The 18,580-nt window shown below is 39.4% G+C and overlaps 1 protein-coding gene across 1 annotated transcript; it reads left to right on the plus strand.

Moving 5' to 3' along the window:
• The first annotated feature begins 14,470 nt into the window (after window positions 1-14,470).
• On the plus strand, window positions 14,471-15,595 carry LOC143558211 (uncharacterized). The gene has a single exon (XM_077047094.1). It carries the CDS (start codon window positions 14,804-14,806, stop codon window positions 15,593-15,595), a length of 792 nt encoding a protein of 263 aa, XP_076903209.1. The 5' UTR covers window positions 14,471-14,803.
• The last annotated feature ends 2,985 nt before the right edge of the window (window positions 15,596-18,580 follow it).

The raw sequence follows: 18,580 nt of genomic DNA on the forward strand, positions 1-18,580 counted from the left end.
TTCTATCTCTCGATTTATTCGCTTAATCGTCAAGGTGAGAAGTCATTCCCCACTTTTTACAACTTATAAATGTTTTGGGGACACTTGTGTACTTTGTTAGTATTTACATATTATATATTATTCGCACTAGCAAACTGTGAGTGTTGTGTGTTATCAATTAAATGTTAATTGCTTAATTGTTTAATTGTTTACCTTATCGCATTCGAAGAGGTCCATCATAATCATATTATAGTATGATCATACATTGTCTTAATAGCCAAATCTTGATTCGCATGGCAATGCTCAACCGAAACCCACATTTGTATATGCTAGTCATTGTAGCCAATACCCGATTCGCAAGGCAACGGTCAACTGACACAACTATTTGTTCATGGTTTGATTGATTTATACTCACAATATCAGTTTTGCTCATTTTAATTATACATTATTATTAGTGTCAAAACTAGTGACTTTTCTCACTCAACCTCATGTTGACAAATCTATATTATTTTGTACGCATTTGCAGATTATCATTTGGTTTGAAGCTAAGATGAAAAAACACTTAGAGAGACCTTAGTTAATGAAATAAAGGATATTTGTCTATTACTTTTATTTTGGTAATTTGTTAAACTTTGTCTACTTGATTGAAATTTTGTAATAAATAAATAATTAGATATTGTCATATTTAAATTGTATGATAGTACATTGTGAGCTGTGAACCAACGGTTCGCACCCCGGCATTTCCGTCTTAGGTTGAGGTGTGACAGATTGGTATCAGAGCCGAAGGTTATAAGATAGGTCGTTAGAAAAGTTCTAGTAATATGTTTATGACCCTATACGTGCTTACTTGATTGCCTTATGTGCTTATTTTGCCCAACCATCATCTATCACTTCTCAGCTCTCTAGATAAGTAGAATATGAAGCGTTAACAAATCGCCAACCATTGTTCTTATGGAGTACCAATAAATCAGACCAACATACACATCAGGTCAATTTCAATTGAGTTGTTTACAATAATTTTAATCCACGAATAATAATCCATAAACGAAGAAATAACCAAAATATCAACAAATCATCAAACCTAGGTAATTATAGGGGTTTAGCCAACAATGAAGAGGTTGAGGGACACCTATACTTTTGATGTTGTCTAAATAACTTGCGCAAAACTCATCCACCTCTTTAGACGGATATCCTTCTATAAGACAAGCGCCAGGTCAATAATGGTTTCTATAAATAAATAAAATGAGCCAAGTTCCGGCTTGAAAAAACAACTCATGAGCCAAGCTCGAGCTTTAAAGTAAGATGTCGAAATGAGCAGAGCTCCAACCCGAGCTCTCATAAGTCAAAACAAGCTGAGCTCGTGCTCGGCCCGACTTGTTTATAAGTGAATCAATGTTTTCCATATCGCTTCAAGCTCGTTTAGTTATTGATCCCCAGCTCGGGCATTGTATGGGAAACTCATTTAAACTCAAAGAGCCTTAACGAGCCTTGTGTAAATTTAAGTTTTTCCTCTTCTGGATTTTTATGCATTAATATTACATTGCACAAACGAGTTCGAGCCGAGCTTTAGCTCGTTTAAGGTACTACATGTGACAACTGCCCAATCCGACCCGACCCAGGTACCCGTTTTCGAATCCGATTCTTCTTTTTATGATTTATAATTTGATTATTAAACTTTGTAAATTTAACATTAAATAAATTATATATATATTTTTATATTACTTACTAATAATAATAATTCCTTCCCGCCTCTTTTCTCTCTTGTCGCCGTCCCGCCCCTCTGCTTTACCCTTGAGCCTTGAACCCCCTTTTTCCTTAACTCTTTGCTTGTCCTTTGGTTCTTCCCGCCTAAGGATGTCTGCGCAGCTCCACGCGCCAGACTCCTTACAAGGAAGCCTGCGTGAAGACCAGTTCCTGCTACGCGAGGCGAACTGTTCTCGCAGCGCGCTAAGAATTGTAGTTCTTCCCGCAGCGCGCTAAGAATGGTAGTTCTTCCCGCGACGCGCTAAGGATTTGTAGTTCTTCCCGCGACGCGCTAAGGATTTAAGTTCTTCCCGCGGCACGCTAAGGCTTGTTCTGTCTGCCTTCGCCCTCGCGCGTGCGCTCGTATCTTCTCACGCTAAACCTTAAGTCTTTTCTTCTGTTTAGGTCAGCCTGTATTCTTTTGAGATATCTTATATTTTGTTTGAGCACCTTAGGTCAGTTCCGACATCTGTCCGAAAAGCCACTTTCGGCGCAGCATGCGCACCAATCCTATTGGTTGACAGAAAAAGTGACTGACATAATCTTTTGAAATCTTCTTTTGCATGCCTTGAACAGTGTTTTATCTGACTCCTCCCATGCTTTATTCTGTAACCCGTCAGCCCTTTTTCCTGTTCCCCAGCTGCCATATCTTTCCATATCTTTTGCTTTTGTTTTCTTGTGCTTTTTGATATCTTTTGCTTGATTTGATAAGATCTTTTCCTCTTTTCTAGGGATTGTGTTCCCTAGGGTTTGCCTATAAATATAGCTATTTTCTTAACACTTCACACACTACACTTAAACACTCCCCATATCTCTCTCCCTTTGCTCTCTGCCCTAGTTCCTCAGCCGCCACCACTCTCTTTGCCTCCGTCTTCTCTTCTGTTCTGCCCAGATCTCGGTAAATATATATATTTTGTTTAACTAACTTACATATATTCTAGACATAAAAACCAATCGTTAAACCAATAACCCCTTATTTATAGGTTAACTTGTGCTTGTTTAAAAGTTGGTTCTTGCATTACCTTTCAACGCACCGTTTACATGTGAGTAATCTCGTACCTAATCCCTTTTTATTTTTAATGTTTTGGGATGTTCATGTGTTCGTACAAACTTGAGTCTTAAACTTGTTTATAAACTTTTGTCGCGCAAAACCCCATGTGTTATGGACGTAGACTTGGCTGTTTATTTGTATGTGTGGATCATCAACCGTCTTGTCGGCCTATTCCGCAGTTTTCATGGATCCATTAGATGAACACGGGAGAACTATCGTTTATGATTTCTCTTTTGTTTACACTTGCACAGTTTTCTTGTTTTTGTGCTCAATTGGGAGCACGGATTGAACTATGAGCTATGATCTAAGGCTTGATCCCAATCTGATTACACCCTTGTTGAACACCAGTTATACACATGATGCGCGCAGATATTGTTATCTATTTATATGTATTAAACTTGATTTCTCACCGACACGCAAGTGTTGACGTTTTATTTTAACACATGTTCAGGTTTGCTGTAGCTGTTTCTGGAAGCTTGAGGACACATAGGATGTTTTCTTTTCTTTTGGACCTAGTTTAAAATGTAACAAGACAAGTTTATGTTATTTGAATATTTTAAGTTATGATATGATTTATATTACTTTATGTCATGTTCTGCGCGTGCGCAAGGAAATATATTTATTAAATATTGACACCCAAATAGTGTCGCGAGTAATGAAACAATACGTGGCGCCCCGATTTATAATCCGCCATCGGTCGGGGTGTTACAGATTGGTATCAGAGCTCCGTGACTTTAGGATAGGTGGTTAGACGTAACGACCTAGAATACCTAAGAGTCCCTTTTCGCGCATGATAAATATCTCATGTTTGCGCGCTAATTGTTATTTACTCGATATTTATAAAATATGCTGGCGCATACGCAGCACTTGATTTCATGTTTTATTCGCGATCTTTCGATTTTTATTAAATTTCAATTTATTTCCTTACATATTCGTTTGTTGTGGGGATTGAAAATCCGAGAAGTCATGGTGGTACATGAATAGTTGATTTTCAATTACCATTAACCTTATGTTTTAAATTGAAGATTTGAAAAGTCATGGTGATACATGAATTGTCAATCTCCAATATTCATTTACTCGATATTTTAAATTGAAGATTTGAAAAGTCATGGTGATACATGAATTGTCAACTTCAATGCTCATTTACTTGTATATTTTAAATTGAGAATTCGGAAAGTCATGGTGATGCATGAATTGTCGATTTCCAATTCGAATTCATTACCTGTATTAAGTTTGCATTTAAATTCATATTTTACTTCAAAATTTGATAGCATTTAACTTCACGAGACAAGCTTTACGACGGTATACTATGCGCTAAAACGATTTCCTATACCAGGATATTAACAAAAATTAAAACTTTTATAGAATGCCTCCGCTATCAGCTCGTTATCAAAGGAGAGAAGCCTCTCGCAGACGTAGGCAGCAACGTTCCCAGGAAATGGCCGCCGCGATAGCCCAAGCCTTAAACCAAAATAATCCCAACTCCTCCGGATACAATATTAAATCCTTCAATGCGGGTAACCCTCCGAAATTCACCGGACTTGAAGGAGCCACCGTAATGCTCCAGTGGCTCGAGAAAATTGAAAACACTTTCCTCCATACCCAATGCCCTCCAGACCGACGAACCTTATACGCCTCAAGTGTCCTAGGATCAAGGGCGCTTACTTGGTGGAACGGAGTAGCTCATGCGCGTGGCGCAGAGGCTGCTTCTAGCATGCTTTGGGAGGAATTCAAGGAAATCTTGACGCGAGAATTCTGCCCTCCCAGCGAAGTAAAGCGCTTGGAGGAAGAGTTTTGGAACCTGAAACAGTACAGTGGCGAAGCGCGCGAGTACGCGACGCGCTTCCATGAATTAAGCTTGCTTGTCCCACACTTAGTTACCCCTTCCCGCCGAGCCATCGAGAAGTTCCTTGGGGGTCTCCCCATGGAAATCCAAGATTCTGTATGGGCCAGGAACCCACTAACCCTCTCTGACGCCATCGAGTTGGCCGCTGTGCTCAGCGACAACCATGTCAGGGCAGGAACCCTGTTCCTGCGGGGAGCTGAGAAGACCAAACCCACCAAGACTGTCCCAGAACCAACAGAAACCAAGCCAGAACCCTCAAACCGTAACAACCTCAAGCGCAGGCGCAAAGCCTATGCGCTTACCAACCCGCCCATTGTCCAGCAACCCACCTACCAACCTCCAGTTTACGCGCCTAACCCACTGTCGACCTACCCAACACCTACTGTAGTCCACAACTATGCCTTAACTAATCCAGCACTCCCTGCCCCGCCAACTAAGAAACCCTACACAGGAAACCAACCCTTTTGCCCAACCTGTAGACTTCACCACCCACCTCAAGTTCCGTGTCGACAATGTAACCGATGTGGCCGTACTGGTCACACTGCTGAAAACTGTAGAGTCCTTCCCTCCAACCCAATCGCGCAAACACCACCAACTTACCCGCTAAACCCACAACCAACATACCCTAATCCACGACCCAGGTCGTGCTATAACTGCGGTGATCCCAGTCATTTCCGGAATGCGTGCCCGAGACTACAAGTTCAGATTACGCAAGCGAACCCAGTTAACCAAATTTCGAACCAAGTGACGTGCGGCCGAGCTTTAAATATAACCGCGCACCAAGCGCAAGCGAATAATGACGTGGTTAATGGTTCATTTTTACTTAACGGACAATATGCATCTATACTTTTTGATACTAGCGCCTATAGAAGTTTTATTTCTCGCGCATTTGAGCAAAAACTTGCGCGACCGCGCATAAACTTAAACGAAAACTTCTCTGTTGAATTGGCTAATGGTGAAACTATTTTAATAAACTCTGTGATCAAAGATTGTACGCTTAACCTTAACGAAAACGATTTTCGAATCGACCTCATTCCTATGCCGCTTGGAAGCTTTGATGTTATTATCGGTATGGATTGGCTCTCGCAAAATCGCGCCGAAGTTATTTGCGCCAAGAAGTTGATTCGCATTCCTCGGGAAAATGGTGATCTGCATATCTACGGCGAGAAACCATCTAACGGTCTTAAGCTAATGTCATGCACTGAAGCCCGAAGACTTTTGCGGAAGAAATGTGTTGCATTCTTAGCCCATGTGGTCAAACCCGATGAAGGAAAGAAGAAACTTTCTGATATCCCTATCGTGCGCGACTTCCCTGAAGTTTTTCCTGATGATCTTTCTGGTTTACCTCCCGCTCGGGAAGTCGAGTTTCGTGTTGATCTTGTCCCTGGTGCTTCCCCCGTAGCCAAATCTCCTTATCGACTTGCACCCGCTGAAATGCAAGAATTAGCAAGTCAACTCCAAGAGTTGACCGCTAAAGGATTCATTCGCCCTAGCTCTTCGCCCTGGGGTGCTCCGGTGTTGTTCGTTAAAAAGAAAGACGGTACGTTTCGCATGTGTATTGATTACCGCGAGCTGAACAAGCTCACCATTAAGAACCGGTATCCCTTACCGCGTATTGACGACCTCTTTGATCAACTCCAAGGTGCCTCTTGTTTCTCCAAGATCGATCTCCGTTCTGGCTATCACCAGTTGCGTATCCGTGATGAGGATATTCCCAAGACTGCTTTTCGAACCCGCTATGGCCATTTTGAATTCTTGGTCATGTCTTTCGGTTTAACCAACGCACCCGCCGTTGACGAATTCGTGATCGTGTTCATCGATGATGTTCTGGTGTATTCTAAAACCAAGGCCGTGCATGAGCAACATCTTCGGTTGGTGTTGCAAAAGCTTCGAACTGAGCAACTCTATGCCAAACTCTCCAAGTGTGAGTTTTGGTCGGATGAAGTACAGTTTCTTGGACATGTTGTAAACAAGATAGGTATTCATGTCGACCCATCCAAGATTGAAGCAATCAAGAACTGGATTACGCCGTCCACTCCTACCGAAATCCGTTCCTTTTTGGGCTTAGCTGGTTACTACCGGCGATTTATTTCGAACTTCTCAAAGATCGCTTTGCCTTTAACAGCTTTAACGCACAAAGGCAAACCGTATATTTGGGGCTCGAAGCAAGAAGAAGCCTTTCTGACGCTCAAGCAATTGTTGTGCGAAGCTCCTGTTCTAGCTTTACCTGAGGGTAATGATGATTTTATCGTGTATTGTGATGCCTCCAACCAAGGTCTCGGTTGTGTACTTATGCAACGAGGCAAGGTTATCGCTTACGCGTCTAGGCAACTTAAAATTCATGAAAAGAACTATACGACTCACGACCTCGAACTTGGTGCAGTTGTATTTGCCTTGAAAATCTGGAGACACTACCTCTATGGTACTAAGTGTATCCTTTACACCGACCATAAAAGCCTTCAGCATATTTTTGATCAAAAGGAACTTAACATGAGACAACGCCGATGGAACGAACTCATCAGCGATTATGATTGTGAGATCCGATATCACCCTGGAAAGGCTAATGTGGTAGCCGATGCGCTCAGCCGAAAACCCTGCCAACTTAACTGTATCTTGCCGCGCACCCAGCTTCACTTCGCGCCGATTCAAAGCAATCTTGAATCACGCATTCGTGACGCGCAGCGCGCATCCATCAGCAGTGGCAACCTTCGCGCCGAGTTAGCGTGTGGCGCGGAAGCGCATTTTGTCCCTAATCTGAGTGGAATTCTCTGCTATCTCAATCGCATCTGGATCCCCAATGATGAGAATCTTCGCTCTTTCATACTGAGTGAAGCGCACAAATCTCGGTATTCAGTTCATCCTGGTGCTGACAAAATGTACAAAGATTTGCGCCTTTCTTTTTGGTGGCCTGGTATGAAAAAGGATATTGCTGTGTTCGTAGCTAAATGCCTAACTTGTTCTAAGGTAAAAGCTGAACATCAACGCCCATCTGGTTTGCTCGAACAACCTGAAATTCCTACGTGGAAATGGGAAAGTATAGCAATGGACTTTATCACCAAGTTACCCTTGACCGCAAGCAAACATGATAGCATTTGGGTAATAGTGGATCGATTGACCAAGTCTGCCCATTTTCTGCCCATTCGTGAAACCTACCGTGTAGAACAACTTGCGCAGCTTTATGTCAAGGAAATTGTCTGCCGTCATGGTACTCCTTTGAGCATCATATCCGATCGCGATGGCCGTTTTATATCTCGCTTTTGGAAATCTCTCCAATCTGCGTTAGGAACTCGTTTGGACATGAGTACTGCATATCATCCTCAGACCGACTGACAGTCTGAGCGAACCATTCAAACCCTTGAGGATATGCTTCGATCTTGTGTTCTTGATTTTGGAGGTAATTGGGATTCACACCTACCTCTGGTCGAGTTCTCTTATAATAACAGCTATCATTCCAGCATCGGTATGGCCCCATTTGAAGCACTTTACGGTCGAAAGTGCCGTTCACCGATTTGTTGGAACGAAGTGGGTGAAGTTCAAATCACAGGACCCGAACAAGTTCAAGAGACAACCGATAAAATCGCCAAGATCCGTGATCATCTGCTGACTGCCAGAAGCCGACAGAAGAGTTACGCAGATCGCAGGCGGAAGCCTCTCGAATTTCTAGTTGGTGATCTTGTTCTCCTCAAAGTGTCGCCCTGGAAGGGTGTTGTCCGCTTTGGGAAGAAAGGTAAGCTTGCGCCTCGTTATGTTGGTCCATTCAAGATTCTTGCGAGGGTGGGAAAAGTTGCCTACAAACTAGACCTGCCGCCCGCGCTCAGCAATGTGCATCCAACTTTCCATGTATCCAATCTCAAGAAATGTTTAGCTGACGAGAACCTCCACATACCACTTGATGAAGTCCAAGTTGATGAGTCTATGCATTTCGTTGAGAAGCCTGTTGAGATTATGGATCGCGAGGTAAAGCAAACCAAGCGCAGTCGCATCCCTATAGTTAAAGTTCGTTGGCAGTCCAAGCGCGGAGCCGAGTTCACTTGGGAAAGGGAAGATCAGATGAAGATCAAGTACCCGCACCTTTTCTCTGCAAATCCTACTTCGAGTTAAATTTCGGGAAGAAATTTCTTAAAGTAGGGGAGACTGTGACAACTGCCCAATCCGACCTGACCCAGGTACCCGTTTTCGAATCCGATTCTTCTTTTTATGATTTATAATTTGATTATTAAACTTTGTAAATTTAACATTAAATAAATTATATATATATTTTTATATTACTTACTAATAATAATAATTCCTTCCCGCCTCTTTTCTCTCTTGTCGCCGTCCCGCCCCTCTGCTTTACCCTTGAGCCTTGAACCCCCTTTTTCCTTAACTTTTTGCTTGTCCTTTGGTTCTTCCCGCCTAAGGATGTCTGCGCAGCTCCACACGCCAGACTCCTTACAAGGAAGCCTGCGTGAAGACCAGTTCCTGCTACGCGAGGCGAACTGTTCTCGCAGCGCGCTAAGAATTGTAGTTCTTCCCGCAGCGCGCTAAGAATGGTAGTTCTTCCCGCGACGCGCTAAGGATTTGTAGTTCTTCCCGCGACGCGCTAAGGATTTAAGTTCTTCCCGCGGCACGCTAAGGCTTGTTCTGTCTGCCTTCGCCCTAGCGCGTGCGCTCGTATCTTCTCGCGCTAAACCTTAAGTCTTTTCTTCTGTTTAGGTCAGCCTGTATTCTTTTGAGATATCTTATCTTTTGTTTGAGCACCTTAGGTCAGTTCCGACATCTGTCCGAAAAGCCACTTTCGGCGCAGCATGCGCACCAATCCTATTGGTTGACAGAAAAAGTGACTGACATAATCTTTTGAAATCTTCTTTTGCATGCCTTGAACAGTGTTTTATCTGACTCCTCCCATGCTTTATTCTGTAACCTGTCAGCCCTTTTTCCTGTTCCCCAGCTGCCATATCTTTCCATATCTTTTGCTTTTGTTTTCTTGTGCTTTTTGATATCTTTTGCTTGATTTGATAAGATATTTTCCTCTTTTCTAGGGATTGTGTTCCCTAGGGTTTGCCTATAAATATAGCTATTTTCTTAACACTTCACACACTACACTTAAACACTCCCCATATCTCTCTCCCTTTGCTCTCTGCCCTAGTTCCTCAGCCGCCTCCACTCTCTTTGCCTCCGTCTTCTCTTCTGTTCTGCCCAGATCTCGGTAAATATATATATTTTGTTTAAGTAACTTACATATATTCTAGACATAAAAACCAATTGTTAAACCAATAACCCCTTATTTATAGGTTAACTTGTGCTTGTTTAAAAGTTGGTTCTTGCATTACCTTTCAACGCACCGTTTACATGTGAGTAATCTCGTACCTAATCCCTTTTTATTTTTAATGTTTTGGGATGTTCATGTGTTCGTACAAACTTGAGTCTTAAACTTGTTTATAAACTTTTGTCGCGCAAAACCCCATGTGTTATGGACGTAGACTTGGCTGTTTATTTGTATGTGTGGATCATCAACCGTCTTGTCGGCCTATTCCGCAGTTTTCATGGATCCATTAGATGAACACGGGAGAACTATCGTTTATGATTTCTCTTTTGTTTACACTTGCACAGTTTTCTTGTTTTTGTGCTCAATTGGGAGCACGGATTGAACTATGAGCTATGATCTAAGGCTTGATCCCAATCTGATTACACCCTTGTTGAACACCAGTTATACACATGATGCACGCAGATATTGTTATCTATTTATATGTATTAAACTTGATTTCTCACCGACACGCAAGTGTTGACGTTTTATTTTAACACATGTTCAGGTTTGCTGTAGCTGTTTCTGGAAGCTTGAGGACACATAGGATGTTTTCTTTTCTTTTGGACCTAGTTTAAAATGTAACAAGACAAGTTTATGTTATTTGAATATTTTAAGTTATGATATGATTTATATTACTTTATGTCATGTTCTGCGCGTGCGCAAGGAAATGTATTTATTAAATATTGACACCCAAATAGTGTCGCGAGTAATGAAACAATACGTGGCGCCCCGATGTATAATCCGCCATCGGTCGGGGTGTTACACTACACGAGCTCAAGCTGAGGTTAGGCGCGCTAAAGGTTTTTTCAAAAATACATAAAATAATTAAAATATATATAAATTAATTAATCTTATATATATATATATGTATATATATATAAACCTTTAAAAGATCTCTGGTTGCTCCTCACCCCTTCTCAAGCCACCAGATTGCTTTATATGTAAATGAAGGCTTCTCATGCATTTGACCCAAATTCATGGGTATGGGTCTCACACTACAAAAAAAGTGAACGTTAGAGACTAAATTAGCAAGGACTCATATATCAGTCTTTAGTACATAATATCTAGGACTGATTTATCAGTCACCGATAATATTAGAGACTGGTTTTTATGTGACTAATGTTAGTGACTCATAATCAGTCGCTAATACAAAAAGTGAACATTAGAGACTAAATTTGCAAGGAATCATATATCAGTCTTTAGTACATAGTATCTAGGACTGATTTATCAGTCACCGATAATATTAGAGACTGGTTTTTATGTGACTAATATTAGTGACTCATAATCAGTCGCTAATACTGTGATACCCAGATATCCCTTAAACGGGTTATAACTCTCATTAAATTAAGAATTAATCTTACCAAATTTTATATGAAAATCCTATAAAATATACATATACTAAAAATTAATATCCGATTTTTTTTAAAAAGAGATATTATTTATAATTAAGAAAAAATTTTATAGTAAAAAAGAAATAAGCTAGTCTTGGGTCTCACCAAACCTAGGCATATTTTAAACAGGTAATAATATTTTATTTATTTGTGAAACACTTTTATCATCAAACCCTAAGTATATTATTAGCTTCCGTACAAAAAATAAAATTAAAATTCAAAAAATATATAAATATTAGAAACGAAAAATATAAAACAGCCCCGTAATACGAGGGATAAAAGCTAATAAATAATAAATGAGCCGAGATGAAGCTTTAAAAAACAACTATAAACGAACCAAGATCGAGCATGAGATCTCGTAAGTCAAAGACCGGGCTAAAAAGTCAATGTTTTTCATACTTTCATAAACGTATTTAATTATAAAGCTTTATAAATGTCACAGCCCCCGACCCCTATACCCCGGGAGGGGAGCCGCGAACGTTGAGTGATGGTATCGGTGTTTAATAAAATAATTTGCAGCGGAATATCTTAACAGAACCGTAGTTAGGAAAAATGATCAGAGTTGTAAAAACACCATAATTCTTATTTCATAAACTAGGATAAAAACCCGTTTTTATACATACATAAGATTTATAGGGATAAACCCTAATTTACAAAACACGTTTCTTTATTTTGGCGACAAGCCACTTAATTAAGCTGGAAGCCCGCAAGCATCATTCCGTTGTCTCTAACAAGTCACTTGAAACATGCTTAAAAATATTTGATCAGCAGGAAATACTGGTGAGTACATACATTCATTAATAAATGACACGTTTTACAGTTACAGCATTAAGATGTTTTTACATCTGTCTACTTATAAATTACCGAAAGGTACTTGTCACTCGACCGTATCTGTGACTGTGGTCATATTACTTATTGGCTAACACTTGTCCAATAAGTAACGTGTAATAGCCCAGTAGGCAAGCATTGTATACAAAACCCCACAATACCAGTAGTAACCATCCCGTAAGTCTATAGAGACCACTGTAATGTAGTTTAAATCATTTGAAAATATTTAAACTATCCGTCATGAGTTTGATGGTTTTGGAAAAGCATCTTGTCTCACGCAAACGTGAGTTATACAAAAATTCTAATGTCTCACCTTGCAAGTTTATATTTAACAAGCCAACACAATGTAGTATATCTCTATTAGTATAAACCCATAATCATAACGATAATCACGAGACATGAAACTTTACACGATGACACAATGTCATACCTTGGTTAGGTAGAGTTTTTGGATTCGTGTTATAAAAGTTTCTTTCGATCGAAGAGGTACCGTTACAATTACTTGGTATAATACTAGCCTTATAAGAAAATTTTAGAGAGAGATCAAAAGTTTTTGAATGATTTGTGCAGAGCGTGCGAAGTGCAAGGTGCGCCATTAAAGCGCCACATTGCGCCCGAGCCCCTGCGCGTCGGGTGCTTTGCACCCTCCGCTAGGACTACTGGGTGTGATTTGGCATATAAGAATATTATCATGTGAACTCTCTTCCTTATAAAGAGCTTACAAATTTTGTAATCTAGCGATTTGGGACAAGAATTAGAAATCCTATTTATACCACGGTGGAAGCCTTCCATTTTCTTTCCTCCACTAATGTTGGATGAAATTTTCTTTTATATTTTCCATTCTTTTTTTTATTTCTTTTCTTTTCTTTCTCATTTTTTTATTCCTTTCTTTGATTATTTTATTTCTTATTATGGTTTGATATAATAAAGATTTGTAGAAGACATGAATTAAACTTATTGGAGAAGACAAGAATTAAACATATTGGATACTAGAAGGAATGAATTAGTTTAATTTGAACATGTGCTGCTGGAAGAAATATGAAAACGTTTTGACTTTAATTTGTATTTGGTTGGGTTAGAAGGGTCCCAACCCAAACCGCTTCTAACTATTGTGTTCTAAAAAATTTTATTTGAAGCGGTTTTATGATTACCGCCGTTGACATAAAAAGTAGATCGCTTCTAATTCGAGATTTTGTAGTAGTGTTGAATTTAATACGTATATATTAGTTGGTTACGTTCATTATATTTTTTAACGTTTGAGCTATTTCAATTGAGATGTGTAGATTTTTTCGATTTTTAACATACAAACATGAACATGTTGATTTTTAAAGAAATAAAAATGAACACAAATATTTATCTTATGAAAATGAGGTGGTTGATGTAGGTGACGATGGTGAGTGATAAACAGAAGTTAACCGGTGATGGGGATGATATCCCGTAACGAAGAATATGCCGAGGAAATAAATGTAATTAAGATTTGATGATAAAAATGTTTCACAAATAAATGAGATTTATAATCCGTTTAAGGGATATACGGGTTTGGTGAGACCCATGACCAGCGAAAATTATTATTTGACGATTAACAGATTATAACACAAATAAATGATATATTATAACCTGTTTAAGAGCTATCCGGGTTTGGTGATACCTATGACCCCTGAAAATTATTGTTTAGTTATGAAAGGGTTTCACAAATAAATGAGATGCTATAACTCATTTAAGGAATATACGAGTTAGGTGAGACCTATTCTCGAGAATTTGGGTCAAACGCATGAAAAGCCTCAAATCACAAATCAGAAAATTTAATGACGGGAGAGAAGATGAGGAGCAACTATAAGATATTTTGATTGACATTTATATAATATTAAATCTTTAACCTTAAGCTGGCTAGTAGTTAGCTAAAACTTACTAAACTGATTTATAATGTTGAGTCTAAAAGTTCTATTAGACTTTTAAACGAAAATTGTAGGATGAAAAAGTTAAGTTATTGAAGTCACCAGTTCAATGCAACTTAATACTAAAAAGAAGGATATGTTACCGGTGGAGATATCGACAGTAGGAACCTATAATGACTAAGCAGTTACTATTTAACTCTAATTTCCAATTAAACCTTTTCCTAAGTAATGGCTTAAACTTCATAATCAAACACGCATGCTTGTTTGAATTGGTATGCCTCAAAAAAAAAAAAAAAAAAAAAAGCCAGAGGTCCTCTTAGATTTGAACGTTTATGAGCATGACAAAAATTAATTAGTTGCAATTGCAATCAAAATTTTGGACGGAGGGTAACAAGCCACACGTGTATTATATAATTTTACAAGTCATATGATCATATTTGTTCACGTGTAAACATTAAAAAAAAATAAAATTGTTCAGCCATCTTAAATGTTGGCCTAACGAGACAGGCCATACGTGGGCTTGCATTAGTAAATTAATTAATCTTGTTTTCCACGTTAGTTCTTTACTTCAATCCTACCAAATGCCACCAAGAAATAAGAAATATGTAGGCTGATTTGGAGGCAAGTACCGCACTTTTTTTGGATCGCACACGCGGTTTCACATGCTCTATAGATTTCTGGTATTTATCTACGCGATCTTATGTTTATATAAATAGAACTAGAAAAGAATATTGTAGCAACCATCCCGAAGTTTTGGTCATTGGCCAAACCTTTACCAAAACAATGGCTTTCTCACTATCAAAGCTTAACCGTCTGGCCATTCGATCTATTAGTTTGCCAACCCGATCGCACCCGAGCACACTTCTAATCGAAGAAGAGCTCACCAATTTAAAAACATGGGAGACATCCATTTCTTGTATCCTTGATCCAGAGACAATATGCAGTGGTCTTACGGGTATGGATAGATTATACAGATGTGTCGACAATCTTCTCAGTTTGTCACTAACCCAACAAGCCCTTTCTCACCATCAACATCAGAAATTGGTCGATGAGTTGTGCGATCGATCCATGGTGTTTTTGGACATCTGTGGTTCTGTCAGAGACGTAGTTTCACATGTGAAAGAACACGTAAGAGACGTTCAATCAGCTCTAAGGAGGAGAAAGGAGAATTTTGTTATTGAGACTTCAGTTTTAAAGAAACTAATGAAGGGTGCCAAAAAAGGTGTTTCGGATTTGAAGCATATCGATCACACTTATGGTCCAAAACCCTTGAACCTTGACGCCCATCTCTCTTCGGTTGTTAGAGTACTGAGAGAAGTCAGTGAAATCAGCATCTCAGTGTTTGAAATGCTCATGTCGTTTTTTTCTGTGGCTGTTTCAAAGTTGAAGTCAGCAACGAAATGGTCCATAATCTCGAAGTTTATTCAGAAAGGAACAACGGGATGCAAAGATCAACCTCAAATTTGCTTTGAGGCTTTGGATTGCAGCATTGAAGTCATTGAGAATGGCTTGGAGTGCATGTTTCGGAAGTTGATCAAAACGAGGACCTCCCTCCTAAATATTCTGTCTCACTAATATAATGTGATTTTTGCAACACTTGGTTAATATCAGTGTTGTTAAACCGATCATCTTTTTGACTGTCTAAATTGTACAGTTTTATAGTCATGTAATTTATATACAAGATAGCTTGATACAGTTTTTGATGATTAAAAGAGACTTGACTTCCAAACCGTGTTTTTATATATTCTAGTTTTTATATGAATGCACCTCGTATAGTCATGTAATATATATACGAGGTAGCTTAATAAGACTTTTATATGGGAGGTGGCTTAAAAACCATTGATTTTCTTTCTCTTTCATTCTTCATTAAATTGCGAGCTGAGACTAAATATGAAAGTCTTGTTTTGATGCATATACCATAGGGCAGACCCATTTGATCAGTTCGACCATGAAACGTGAACAGTATAATCAAATGGAATATTCCCCATATTGAAATGTGGGAGCCGATCGAATTATGTTTATTTCAGTGGTCAAGAAGTTGATGTAGATGATTCCCCATCTTCAATCATAGGGGAATTTATGCTTAAGACTTTTGATTGTCACCAGCTGATTAAAGTATCATTCGTTAAGAATAACGAATGTCTTTTCATTCGCTAGTAGGATTTTAACGAATAAGAACTTTCATAACGAATAAGCTTATTCATTGGCTTCTATAACGAATGTCCATAAAGTATTAACGAATGAACTTCCCTATTCGTTAAAGTATTAACGAACGAATTCTTATTCGTTAAGATATTAACGACTGATCTCCTATTCGTTAAGTAAAAGATAACGAATGAAGTGGCTATTCGTTAATTTTAAGGGTAAAATTGGAATTTGTTATTAACACATTTGTTTTAAAACAGGATGGATGAAAATATGCAAGATATAGTTCCCGAGCCTGTTTCCGAACAACAACCTGAACCTGTTGTTCAAGCTGCAGAACCCATAGTTGAACCTGAACCTGAAGCTGAGTTACCAGTGCTTGATTGGGATAAAAAGTATAATATATGTGCTTTTCTAGAAGATGAATTCTTCGGTACTGCTATGCTCGGAGGGTATTAGCTTTCTTAAGCGATTAAGGATCTATTTTGCTATATCTACAGATACTTATATTCATCAAAGTATTATTCGAGCTTTTTGGGATATTGCGAAGTATGTTGCCGAAGAGAATCATATAGAGGCTGTTATTCAGGATAAACCGGTTGTGATTGATGTATCGGTGATTCAAGATGTACTGGGTTTTAAGGATACTGTTGATGATAAGTGTGAATTTGATCGGTCGTTGATCAGGGGTTTGTTTGTGAGGATAAGGTATAAGGGGGATTTGGAGAAATCTATGTATAACAAGGCAAATTTGTGTGAACAGTACAAGTATCTTTTACATCTACTGATTCATTGCCTTGGAGGTCGTAAGGGAGATATGATGAATGTAGAGTCATGATGCAGTCTGCATTTGCTGCTCTTGTGTTAAACAAGCCTTTCAACTTTTTTGAGATGATCTTCAACCATCTCAAGGAGAATTACACAACCAGACGACATAAGTTCGTTATGTACCCGAGATTCTTGCAGCTGATTATTAACCGTCTACAGCCAAACTTGATTAAAGATCCAGAGAAATGGGCTGATCTTATGGTCCTCGAGCACATGAATGATGACACCATGAGGAGGATTAGAACTTATAGGGGCCCGACTTCACGAACTCGACCGCGCTACAAATGGTTGATTGGTCACCTTGTTGAATTGACTATATTGCTTCACCTGATAATCGTTGGATTCACGATGATTCAGATTCAGAGCGTGAAGGTGTGGATGGAGGTGTTGGTGGCAATGATGGCGGTGATGGTGGTGAAGGTGGTTCTGACGCTCGTAAGCGTAAAGGCAAGGCTCTTATGGTTGAACAGCCTGACAAGCCGAGGGTGAGATGGGATACTGGTATTGAGATACAGGATCGACCTTCGATTCTTGCTAATGTATCGTCTCCACGGACCCGTTTCTATATCTATTACTCCGACGATTTCGATATTTGTGATGACTACTCCACCTGTTTCACCGACCGTTACGTTGGTGACTATAGCATTGCTAGATCTGAGGTTTTCATGTTGAGCCCACAAATACAAATGATGGCTCCGGTTAGTCCATCGGTTACATTGTAGAGGCTTGAGCATTCATTCATTTCATTCAAACATCCTCAGGCCCGATGCAACCTGTCCCTCCCAATTTTTATTAGATGACTCCTCATGGTCAGATGTTCCAGCTACTCAATTTGATTCATCTTCAGCAGAATCAAATGGTTGCGGACCGAGCTTTTTAAGAACAAATAAGGATCAAGCAATGTAATATGTTTCGAATGTTCAGTTTATTCAGCGAGAAAACAGGGAACTTAAAAGCCCTTTTTGCTGCTTAGGGGGAGAGGACTGATAAGTAGGATCAGATCATTCTCCAATTGACATGCAAAGAAGATGAGCTGAAGAAATTAAAGGGAGATGATCACGACAAAGATCTTGATGCAGCCGGATGTGGTGGTGATCAGCAACCAGGCGGCAGTGCATCGTCGTCTGGTAAAGCTGAGACTGGTGGTAGTGGGAGTGGATTTCAGATAATAGTCTATATGGATTATACGAATGTTAAGCCAGTAAACATGATTGAGGCTAACATGATACTATTTATTAACGCGGATGGGATAGTTAAGAGTATGGTGAACGTGGATGAAATCGAAGAAGGCGAGTTTGTTGATAATTTTTTATTGGAAGAACATATCGCCTTGCTTCTTGGGTTAAACGAGGATGAGGTGGATGAGTTGGGAAAGAAGGATGGGTGGAGATAGAGTTTGGGATAATGTAAGTACTGACACGAATATTCTGGTTGGGAATATGTCGTTTGATTTTGAAGTGGTTGAGGTCGAGGATGTGATAGCTGAGTAATATCCTAACATGTATACTAGTAATAACTCTGAGAAGGAAGTTCCTTTCTTCACGACAGAACATTTTCAAGTAGCCAAAGAGCATATGAGACAAGATA

This window comes from Bidens hawaiensis, unplaced genomic scaffold, assembly GCF_021521415.1.
Source record: "Bidens hawaiensis isolate Kalapana, Puna unplaced genomic scaffold, B.hawaiensis_p1.1 tig00019361_1, whole genome shotgun sequence".
Taxonomy (NCBI): Eukaryota; Viridiplantae; Streptophyta; class Magnoliopsida; order Asterales; family Asteraceae; genus Bidens; species Bidens hawaiensis.

Excerpts from the sequence above, each read along its gene's own strand:
- LOC143558211 (XM_077047094.1), top strand. The coding sequence starts at position 14,804 with ATGGCTTTCTCACTATCAAAGCTTAACCGTCTGGCCATTCGATCTATT.